Source organism: Toxorhynchites rutilus, chromosome 3, assembly GCF_029784135.1.
Source record: "Toxorhynchites rutilus septentrionalis strain SRP chromosome 3, ASM2978413v1, whole genome shotgun sequence".
Classification (NCBI taxonomy): domain Eukaryota; kingdom Metazoa; phylum Arthropoda; class Insecta; order Diptera; family Culicidae; genus Toxorhynchites; species Toxorhynchites rutilus.
Window position 1 is genome coordinate 4,257,636 of NC_073746.1, and position 12,448 is coordinate 4,270,083.

The window sequence follows — 12,448 nt, forward strand, 5'->3', positions numbered from 1 at the left end:
TACATTTATATGAACCGCTCTGCTTGGTTGGTAATATCATGGGCAACGTTACACGTTGACCCAGCTGTTGTTGAATGCCGTCTAATGTGCGGATCCTTTCTGTCTTGTCTTGTCGGCTGGATGTGGTGAATCAGCAGCAATTTTTCAAGCTTCACTTGGACACTTCCCCAGATTTTCCCTGATGCAGGCGAAACTAATTTGCAAAAATTTTAATTAAAATCCTAAAACCACACACACAATCGAGCAGTTGACGGTCAGCATATCATTCGGTGCAAGTGAATGTTCCCCATTTTCGTGAGCCGTTCTCATACTTCAACACTTGGGACCCATCCGACCTTATCACATGGGTTCCCATCTAACAAATTTCAAAATCTGCCCATTAGAGAGCGCCATACCTTGAAGGTATGCTCACGATGCTTTCGTGTGTTGAGAGGAGCGAAAAAGAAGATCATTCAATTTAACTGTCTACCGGTCAGGATGCTTTCCCTTCTCCCCCCGCCGGAGAGGAACCGTTGTACAGAATTACCCAAACGCATAAATTCATTCTCACGATTCATCTCTGGTGGGTAAAAATTTGACCTGGCCGCTGAGCACGGTCGGTTTTGCTTCGGTGAATTTGATCGCGATTTGTCGACGTCATTTTATGTTACCATGCCGCGAGGAAAAGTGGAATAAACGCTCGAAATATTCCATTGTTTTTTTTATTCACATTTCTGTTCATTATATGTGACGAATGTCGTGAAAATAGGAAATTTTGAAACAAATAAAAACGATTGATCTCATGCAACCAGTTATTTACTTTATACTATATTTGTCACTAGAAAGTGTTGAAGATAATATATCGGACTACATCAATCCTATTGTGTGTTACATTTTTCATGCAAATCGTTTCGAAAATTATATTGATTTGGAAATGAGTAGATTTCTGAAGAAATACGATGTGTAATACGCAATCTCACAGACTGCCTCTGAAATTGAAACTCTCTCCAAGCTCCTCAATATTAGGGTTTAATCCAATTCAGATAGCTTTAAATTTGGCCTACTTTCAGTATTCTGAGATCGAGTCGCTAAATATTAAATTGTGGCATTATACTTTAATCGTGTTTTTCTGTCTAAGAAATTTGCCTTTTTTACTTACCGTTATGAAACATTGCGCGTTCTGATTGATCCATTGACGTGAACAATCTGTTTGCACCAAACAAAACCAAACCAAACAAAACCAAACCAAACAAAATTGTGCGTCGAGGCACAATTCAGTTGTTACTCTGCTGCCGTTCGTTTCGAATTGCATACTCAGTTCAGTGTTCCGTTCAGTTCAGTGGAGAAAGGGCACCCGCTCAAACCTGTTTTCTATTTCTTAAGTGCAAATAGAATGTATTTTAGTTAAATTTAAAATGTATTTTAAAATTTTCACTAATATTTCACCTCGATTATCTTCTTTTAGGAAAAAGCTTCAAAAATGTTTCTATGGTTTTCGAGATTTCGGATTAGAATAATTTGGCTGCTAATGTGTCATAGAACATATATATAGATAGATATATAGATAGATTACAAACTAACACCGGTAGATTTCTGTTGTTATCGATACCTCGAAACTATCGATTAAACAATTTCAGTAAACGGACAGACCCTCAACTATTTTTTTAGCGATTCTATGGAATTTTTTAAACGTCTAGGGCCATCGTTTCTTATCGTAGTGGAAGGTATTTTTGTTCGAAAACGAATGCTTAGAAGTTTATATGCAGCCATTCCATGTTAGGGTGACCATTTTCATTTTACGATGGTCCAAAAAAACAATTTTTGAGCCAAAAATGACTTTTTTCAAAAATTCATAACTTTTGAACTACTGAACTGATAAACCGATTATTGATTGTATTCGTTTTTTATTGTTATGATAGTCTCGGGACCAAAGGCGCTATAGTTTTTTTTTTATATTTCATTTTTCACATAACATATCTCGAAACCAGGGAGGCGTTTTTTTCGTTGATGAAATGATTGGCTTTAATTTGATATGTTGATCATCTGAATCGGTCTAGTAGTTCAAGTGTTATGAATTATGAGAAAAAGAAAGAGAAAGAGAAAGAGAAAGAGAAAGAGAAAGAGAAAGAGAAAGAGAAAGAGAAAGAGAAAGAGAAAGAGAAAGAGAAAGAGAAAGAGAAAGAGAAAGAGAAAGAGAAAGAGAAAGAGAAAGAGAAAGAGAAAATATTTTGAAAACTAAAACTTATTTTTCTCGGAAAAAAGTTTTAAAAAAATATCTAAAAACATAGATATGAATAGCCCATACAATTTCCAACAAGTCATCCATACACCGGAAGATGGGCACTTTTACAGGGAGTCAAGTTTTCCGAACAACAACTTTTTCATGTATTTGAGAATTTAAAAAAAATTGTGAAAATGAATTTTAATTTTTAAAATATTTTTTTTCAGCGAAATTTTTTTTGCTAAATAATTTGGTATTTTTTATGAAAATATAAGCAATTTCCTATATTTCATCCTTTGACCCAAATTTTAGAGATAATATAGTTTTTGAGTTATAACTTTTGAACAAAATCAAGAAAATTTTCTTGGCCCTTTTAAAAAAGTAGTCTAGTTCTTTTTTGAATATTTCAAGTGTGCAAAATGGCTTAAAAGACCCATTTGTTTACACCCACAACGTTTCGCTGCTATCTGAGATGGTGCTACCAAGACGAGTTGGAATGAAATTCATCAAATACAAATAAGGGAGTTAATGTTGATAAATTTTATAAACCCCGTTTTTTCATACAGGGAAACTTCGATATAATGTCACTCGATATAACGTACACATTTCCAAAGTGTAATATTTTTTTCAATATTTTTTTTTTCTGATAGAACCATGAATTATCTGTATTGTGATGCTAAAACAAGTTTTGTACCTTAAATCAATCCCGAAGTACAGCTGGTTTTGTGATTCCGGATTCTAAATAAATCAAGCTTTAATCAACAGTACGAAGGAAAACATCATGAGAAAGACTGGTTTTGTCTTTTGATTGAAGTTATTCATTAACTTTACTAAAACAGCAACACAAGAATGTATTATATACTACGTTTGTGAGTACTTTATTATGCTTCGATATAACGTACAATTCGATACAACGTACAATTTTGAAAGTGAAATGTACGTTATATCGAAGTTTACCTGTACATCTTTTGTGACCTAATCAGTTATTTACGTTATTTAGTATTTTTTTTAAATATACCCAAACTCATCCGCATTTTTTGGCATATGCTCACAAAATTTGCTCCGCACTCAAACGTTTAAGAAAGCTATACTGGAATACTGGATACCGGAATAAAGAAAGTCAGCATTTCAAACGGTTTTCACGTCAACGGACTCTGCCCGTTTGGTGCAGGAAATGTTTATTTCAGCAAATGTTCGGCATCTCCGCTAACACCGAAGATCAACAGGAAGCATCGAAACTACACTCGGAAGTTCTTCCCAATTCTGACAGCAGAGGGACGCCAATTAAATACAACGGTTGGAACAAGAGAAGTAAAATTATATAATAAAAATGAAAGAAAAGAATGAGAAAGAAAAAGAACAATCTGAAGTAAAAAAGTCGAAAAAAATACTGCGGATCGGATGGAAGGTAAGATGTCGAACTACGTGAGCAGCACTGCAAGTAAATACTGCATAGAAAAATGAAAGAAAATTAAACAGTAAAATGAAACAGTTGGAAGCTGGTTGGATTAAGAGGGATAAACTAGAACATTCTTAAATTTCCAAGTACTCCTGATTTCATCTGATTTAATGTTAGTTTTAAATAGCTACATTCTAGAGGAAAACAGAACTGTAACTAATCTGTATTAACAAAACTTATTTCAAATGTGCTTGGACCAAACTATCTAAAATGAAGATGATATAGAGCAGAGTAAGTTGTTTTTTATGCTTTCAATACCTCACAGTTCCAAGAGAGCAAAAATTATATCCATTTGCTCATATAAATGCAATTTTTGAAAATAAAAATGAACTACCACTATTACTGGAAACATTTTACCCAATTATAGAAAGGAATTTCATGCCGACTTGACTGGCATTTGGCAGCACCATCTCAGATTGCTGAAATATTAAGTTGAATACCAGAAAACAAAAAAATAAGTACCAGTTTTTTCATAATTTTTTATATAAAATTCTAATCTAAAAACTATAAGACATAAACAATTCTGGTCAAAGAAGGAAATGTAGAAAATTGTTTGAAGTTTTAAAAGTATGACAAACATTAAAAAAAATATATTGGGAAAAATGTGTTTTGAAAATAATCTTCGTGAAAAATGTTTTTTTTTTCAAATGCTCAGAAAAATATATGAATTGCCCATAAAATAACCAATAAGTCATTCATACATTGGAATATGAGAACTTCTAATATTTGTACCAGCAACGTTAACACGTTTTCTTTGAAAATAAAATAAAATATTACCAACTAATGTAAAAAAGTAAATGAATCTAAAGTTATTTTTTTTCAGTGTAATTTAAAAAAAATATATTTATATTTCTGAATATTTTTTTAGCAAACACATGGAAGCAATATACATATTGATATCTTGATTTAAAACAACACTAATGCTTAGAGCCACCTACCTGGAACACTGGGACACCTACCATATGCTAAACCATATGTATTGAAGTTTTTCTTCGTAAACGATGAATTCCTCTTTTCCGAAACTAATATTAGGTTGCGTAAAAGTAATCCATTATTTTCTCGATAGCTGGCTGTAGTGATCGATATCTCGCATAATATCGATTGTACATTTTAAAGTTTAGGCTCGTTGTAAAGGTGACATTTCCCTCAATTTTTTTTTGCTGTTTTTTATTGTTCCATTGAGATGTAGGTCAACAAAGAGAAAATTCGGTACATTTTACATTTTTTCTTTGATAAAGACGAAAATCCAACGCTGAAATTGTGAATGTGGTTTATGGTGTTGATACTGTAACATAAAAATACGTGCAATGAATTTTTTTCGTTTAGTTTTTTTTTCAATTTTTTGAATGTTTTTTTTTGTTTCAGTGCAATACACTAAATTCAAATCTCTACTGTCAACAACTGAACCGTTTGAAGCTAGTTATTGAGCAGAAACATCTAGAATTGGCCGATAGAAGAAGTGTAGAAGAAGTGTTAGGTCAAGTTTTAGTGCCTCGATTATACACCTTGTTTGTTCTTTGTTACTTATTTGTTATAACAATTTGTAATTAAATCAAAAAATACATCTTTTTATCTTCCTTTTTTCAATCAATTCCTGGATTATGATTAGATTCCTCTGTTCCTCTTTAATTACCGTCAATGAGGGAGAGAATGGGTTATGGGGGTGAAATTGTGTAAAAAATGGAGAATCTTACTATTAGTAATATCTTGACAAATATCGCGAATATTTTTGAAAGCTGTAAGCCGTTTAATAGGGGACATAGTGCCACAACTTCCAATGCATAATACTTAACTGTAGTCCAAATAGTTATTATATAATAAATTCATCAAAGTTTGATGCATAATTGCCATCAAATAACGACTCAGAAAAAAATCTCATGCCCAGCATTATACAGAACTACGAAAATTGCAAATATTGGATTGAATTATTCTTTAAAGTCTTGCTAGATGAGTCATTACTGATTTTGAACATCAAAAATTTTTTTGACGTAGAACTACGTCTTTCATTACGGGTGCCAAATCAGAAAACAGGTCATGTTTTTATGAAATAAAGTTAACGTTAATAACTATTTTTGCCGCAAACGGATTTTGGCGATTTACACACTAAACGAATCGGAAATTCCCTAAAATTCGTTTAATATGCTATACATTCGAATCCCCTGGTTTGTAAATGGTTAAAATTCATGAAAACTTTAAGCGTTTCCATTTTTCCTTACATTTGTTCTGTCCATTTGTGTGCTTTCCCGACCAGAGCTGTCAATAATGAGCAACGGAGGGGAAATCGTAGGATTTAAAGTCTCCGTGAACAAAGGAAAAGGAGAAGAATGAAGGGGAATACTACAGTGGATCTCGCTGAGGCAAACTTTTATTCGGCATCGGACTGTTGAGCAATCCAGATCACTTTGCTTTCGCTGAGCTTCGATCTAAGATTGGACTCCACCTGTGGTAATCCAACTTGGATATCGTCGTGTGGTTTTTTCAGTTCGTTTTTCGCGTTATTCGTATCGTGTGTTTTTCTTTCCGCGTCATAAATTAGACGCTTCGCGTAATGTGTGATGAGCAAGAAGAAGAGGAAAGCAGACTCGAGCCCTGCAAAAAACGAACGCAATAAAATTTCGAGGCAAGCGTCAGCGTGACAGCTGTGCTTATCTCGAGCATGAGAAAGTAATGCAACTTTTTTCGAGGCCAATAATATTAACAGAAGCGTTTCTTTTGAGAATAGCGCAAAATGATGAGAAGTGTTTATATTCCTAGTAGTCAAGCCACCAATGTATGGCTCTGTATGTATGCTATGGCGACCGCTTGTTTGGCGCTTGGTTTACGTTATACCTAAGACAAGACGTGACAACTGGCTTCTTACTTTTCTTACTGCATTTTCGTCAACCAATTGCTAGATAACAGGAGAGCGAGGTGTGAAGGTTGCCAAATGTTATAAAATTTCGATGATTATTTTCCCATGTGAGAAACATGTGTTCCTCGTATCATGTATTTTATGAGATGTACTATTTTTGTATTAAAAGAGTATTAAAAAAATCAAATGTGTAGAAATAAAGAAAACTAGAAAACGTAGATTCGACAACAGGAGTATGATATGATGAAATACATGAATTAAATTGAGAATTTAATTTTATTTATCAAGAGATTAGGGGCTTACAGTATACACTTCACGATGAGGACGAAATGACGACACGTCATTGAACTTCGTTTTACGAGATAGTGAAGCGGCAAGATAATGTTGGGTTTTCAGAGAGCATGAATACTTTTCAAATAGAAATTATGAATGTAAATTGACTTCTTCGTATCAAATTAGTGTTCAATGTCAATGGAAAATTTTGTTTTCTTCATGTGGTAAAAAAATCTTTTACAAAAATTGTATCTGAAGATAATTCTATATTATGACAAGTTTTGGTGAGAATATCGGAAGGTGTATAGAAAATAGGTTAAGTTAGGGTAAAAAAAACGTGCTTCGAGTTAAGGAATAACTCCAAGAAAAAAATTTCATTCGTATTTTAACAATTTAAAAGTGCCTTCGGGCCGGCTGATCTGATAGAGAGTAGTAAGTTTTGTTAAACACTAATTTCGTATCCAGATGTCGTATCGTTGTCATCGCGGATACACTTCATTTCGTTTTCACCATGAAGTCTAAACGGGAATAAGACCTTATAATTCAAACCTGATATCGTTCAACTAACAGTAGTGAAATATTGATAAAATTATGCATTCCCAAATTATAAAATAACGTTTATTCAATTTTGAATATATTTGACAACACTGTAAATATGTTGGAAACCCCATCTTTGTATATTTATCTTTGTCAATTATTTTCCTCATCAATCAATCAGGAGCCGAGTTGCAAGTGGTCCGAGTTTGACAGAAGAAGTGGTCCGGAATCGGCCCCCTATTGTCATGTCTCGTCTCAGCGTTATACGAACGATGCCTAGAGAAATGAAAAAACAATTTCAGAGATTATTATACTATGCAGTTGTTTCTAAAATTTCACAGCATTATAGAATAGTATCCGAAGGTATAAACGAGCGACTTATTTAAAATAACAGCGTAGTTCTACGTCAACAATGCGGTCGTATCTTGGACACAACCTCCTATAATTTTTCCATTCGAAGTTCAATATTTTCGAAATAATCTCTTATTTACACTGTGTGGGGGGTGAGAATGGGTCAAGCACAAAATTGAATTCCATGCCTAACCGATATAGTGATTGTTTTTTTTTTTTTTTTTTTTTTATCTGTATTATAGTGACTTTCAACTCATTTGGCTGGTTCGTCACTTTTTACTTCCATTTTTGGAAGAATGTCGGGAGTGAGAATTGAACTCGTGACCTTCAGCGTGAGAGGCATGGATGTTACCACTACGCCAGATCGCCTCCCATATAGTGATTGTCATATTTTCATGAAAATTGTAAAATATTAGACTCGTTTTTTTTTAAATTTTTTTTTTCATCAGGGGGGCCATTTCCATTTTATGGTGGATTTTATTTTATGGTTTTTTCCAAAAATGACCTTTTTCAATAATTCATAACTTTTGAATTACTGAACCGATTTAGATGATCGATATATGAAATTAAAGCCAAAGAGCTAGTTTTGTTTGAAAAACATTACACTTTTACACAAACAATAACCAGATTTTGTTTTCATAATTAATGATTACTACTAAGAATGTTGAAGAAAGACAAGAAGCAAAGCAATAAATCGTCTTTCTATGTTAACACACCAGAATACAAGTTTCGAACCCTAAATGCGCGGACTTCTCTACTCGTAGGTTAATTGAACTATCCGTTTCATTAATCAAACTAGCATTCGTCCGACACTGTCTCCCCGTTTTAAGAATTTCCAAACAGTTAATTTCGCAAAATGCAGAAAATTAACCAGAATCACTCCATTTTCTAAGAAAACATATCTACACGTAGGGGAACTGCGGGTAATACGGACAGTGGGGGTAATATGGACAGGTAGTTGGTTTGTATAGTTGCATTTTGAATTTCAGATTGCTGTTAATGGGAACACCTTCTACATGTTATTCTATAATATTTAAGCCATCCTATGGCAATGAATACAGATCCAAAGTGGAAAAGGGGAACAAAACCCGAAAATCATACATGATTCCGCGTGTGGATGTAATTTTAGCTTCTTCGATATCAAGCATTTTGAGTGGTTTAATATCAAAATTCAATTCGCTGATGGTTATATTTCGGTTTGTGAGTTAACAGATAAGCGATATTAGGTATGTACGGAAAAGTAAATTCATTTTTGAGTGGAAAAATTTAAATAATTGAAATAATTGAACAGGTGGGGTAAAACGGACAGTTGCCAGTGGGAGTGAGATGGACTGTAAAAAGTATGTTTAATTCGTCGTAAGGAATGCCCTGCGTCTATAAATGGAAATCAAATCGCCAAATGTGAGCTGTTTAGAAGCTGACTGGAACCGAAAGCAAAATAGTTGAGGGTCTGTTCGTTTATACTGCTGAAAAGCACGATATCACTTCTAGGTGGGTGAATTCGATTTTTTCACCATTCTACGGACACTCGTGATGAGTTCAGACCTTGGTTGAATAAAATTATTCCTCTCACGATCGATAAACCGATAAGGGTGAGTAGTAATAACTGTCAGTGTTTTATAGACGTGTTTAATTTAAGATGGGTTAATCACAGATGTGTCTGCATATTTTTCGTTTAGAGTGTATTCAAATGTCAACATCCCTTGCAAGTTTGGTTTGAATTTTCATTCGTTTAAGAGTTGGTGTAACCATGGACGCAAAAAGGGAGCTTGTGATAAGTCTGTTCTTGAAAAGTTTTCGACCGTGTGATATCTTAAAGAAGCTGAAACAACTCGGAATTAACGAAAGATTCATCTTTCGTACCATCAAGCGATACAAGGAGACTGGTTCTTGGAAAATACTTCCCAAGCCTGGTCGTAAACGCACTGTGAGGAGTCCGAAAGCCATCAAACGAGTAAGAGAGCGAGTTCGACGGAATCCTGCTCAGTCTGGACGTAAGATGGCCAAGGAGCTGGGGATATCGCAGTCAACCATGAAGACTATTTTGAAAGATGATCTTCGATTGATTTCATACAGAAAACAACGGGTGCACGGTTTGACTGAAAAGCAGAAGGCTGGAAGAGTCCAAAGATGTCGGCAGCTGCTCAAGCGACACGGTGGTTGTGAAATTCTGTTTTCGGACAAAAAATTGTTCCTGTTACAGGATCACCACAATCAACAAAATGATCGGATATATGCAGCACATCTTTCTGATTTTCCACGGGACAAGCTGGCTGTTCAAGGATTCCAAAATGTTTCCAGGGTGATGGTATGGGGATGTTTCTCCAAAAATTTGAAGGTTCCCTTGCTGTTTATCGAACCTGGTGTTAAAATCAACACTAAATATTACATCGACAATGTTCTGAAGAACCATTTGCTTCCCATTGTCAAAAAACACTACAAGAAAACGCCATACTGCTTCCAACAAGATTCTGCACCGTCTCATCAGACAAAAGCTACACAGGCTTGGTGTGAGGACAATTTTCCTGATTTTATTTCTTCGAAAGAGTGGCCTGCCTCTTCGCCTGATTTGAATCCTCTCGACTTCTCTGCATGGGGTTACATGCTTGGCAAACTAGGGAGTACCAAAGGATTGACAGTGGACACTTTCAAGCAACGCTTGGAGAAGGTTTGGAATGAAATGCCTCAGGATATTGTGCGTGCCAGCTGTAACGCTTTCCAACAACGATTGCGACTGGTAATTAAAGCAAAGGGAGAAAGATTCGAATTGGACTAATTTAAGAGAAATGTTATGGATGTACTTAAAATGAAATACACTCTAAATTAAAATTTATTCAAGCGTTTAATTTTTGTGACCATTTGCTTTACTGACAGTTATTACTACTCACCCTGTACAAACCTGTCCATATTACCCCCACTATATGTATATTAGGGTGTCAATGAATGTATGGGAAAGAATCGACCCTAAAATTTCAAAAAGTTATCCCATAAAAATGTTCACCACCTCGAAAAAACACCCTATGCCAAATATCAGTTCAATCGGACCAAAGGGAGAGTGGCACGAAGTGGTCAAAGTTTGAGGTTTTTGAAAATCGAAAAATCACCCAAGAGGGGGAGTAAAGGAAATCGGGGTTTTCGAAAAAAAAATTGATGCCAAATGTCTTAAAATTGCATGAAACGTCGAGATCTAGTGTCATCTAAAAAATATTGTCAAAAATCGCCTTTTGGGTGATTTTTAGATTTTCAAAAAACTCAAACTTTGACCGTTTGCGCCACTCTCCTTTAAGTCCGATTGCACTGATATTTGGTATAGGGTGTTTTTTCGAATTGGTGAACATTTTTATGGGGTAATTTTTGAAATTCGAGATGACCATTTTCATTGGTACTTTTATGTCCATATTACCTGCATTGAAAAAAAAGCTATACTTTTCGGTCTGTTTTTATTTTAGTAAAAAACATTGAAAAACACTTTTTTGTAAAATATTTGGCCAATTAGGTAGAGAAACAGTATATTGAATTGCAAGAAACTGCATCATAGTTTTGGGAAACATGAGATTCCAAAGATATAATTGAAATTCTTCTTAACATGTCCCTTTCATCCCCACCTCCGCTATACCTAAAAGAAGAATGGAGAACGAACAGCGAACGGCATTTGTTTGCAGAGAAATCTTTTCATTTTAGACGAATGGTACGACAACACCCCAAAAATGGTACGAGCCGTGTCCAAACCTCACTGCTAGGTGGAAGCGAATTTTGTGCCACCTTATTAGTAACGATAATGAGCATAATGCGTATTAAATTTTATGGAGCAATATTTCACCTTGATTACTTTCGTCCTTTTCCGATGCCACCGGTTGTGCTGAGCCTGTGCATTGGGACTTGGGCAGAGGACGTAGAACAGAGGGCGGGTGGCTGCTGATCTGGATGTACGATAGATTTTTTTGTCAGGCTGCTAAAATTGGGTAATTAAAGCCAAATCGTTGGGATAGCTGGAAATGGCAGGAAGAGCAAGAAGAACGGAAAAGTAGTGATGTAGTGTTATTTCAAAGACTTGCCACCTCACATGAACGCTCGAAGTTGTGGCTAATATTTAGGTTTAAATGTGTCTGAGTTAATGAGAGGTGCCATCATCAAATTGACCTCAATCTCTTTGCGGGCGTATCTCGTGAATTTATACAGACGATTTAATTTTAAATTGCATATTCTATTTTGACAACACGTCCAAAAATTTTAATTTGTTAAGAGCGAGCAGGTCAACATCAGAACTGTCCGCTTTAATCTCCTGGAGGGCCATCCCACTTAGAATTCTGCAAAGGTGAGGTGCAATTTTAGTTCTGTATCAAAATTTCAGGTTGCCAAAATCTTAATGGTTTTAAATATGGTTTCAAATAAAAAAAAAACTTTATGGTAGTGTATTAGTAAAAATCTGCAGTGGCATCAATAGTTAATTCTAGTTCAAGATCACATGATATCGATCGATGTAAAATGCTACATCCATAGAAAAATTGAACACATTTCCATTCCGTAGAATTTTCGCTATCGCACATGGATAAATTCATTCTTCAATGTGTAGGCCTTCATAGCCTCTCCACCAATGTACCAGCCGAGCATAATTTTCTCATCAACCTTCAGTGCCAGATGAAACCAGCTCGTGTCGTTGAAACGTTGGCAGCCGTCTCTTCACCACCAGCCAAGGGCAGCTGAAACTGTGTATGCCGAATGGATCCCGCGGTGGGTTGTGGAAAAGTTTCCGCCGTGCGAGGTTTACAACAATTTA

The 12,448-nt window shown here is 35.2% G+C and overlaps 1 protein-coding gene across 1 annotated transcript; it reads left to right on the top strand.

Annotated features, from left to right (window-relative positions):
- The first annotated feature begins 9,421 nt into the window (after window positions 1-9,421).
- Window positions 9,422-10,447, top strand: LOC129779828 (uncharacterized). Its single transcript, XM_055787545.1, has one exon. It carries the CDS (start codon window positions 9,422-9,424, stop codon window positions 10,445-10,447), a length of 1,026 nt encoding a protein of 341 aa, XP_055643520.1.
- The last annotated feature ends 2,001 nt before the right edge of the window (window positions 10,448-12,448 follow it).

Bases quoted from the DNA above. Each gene is read 5' to 3' on its own strand.
- LOC129779828 (XM_055787545.1), top strand. From the start codon at position 9,422: ATGGACGCAAAAAGGGAGCTTGTGATAAGTCTGTTCTTGAAAAGTTTT.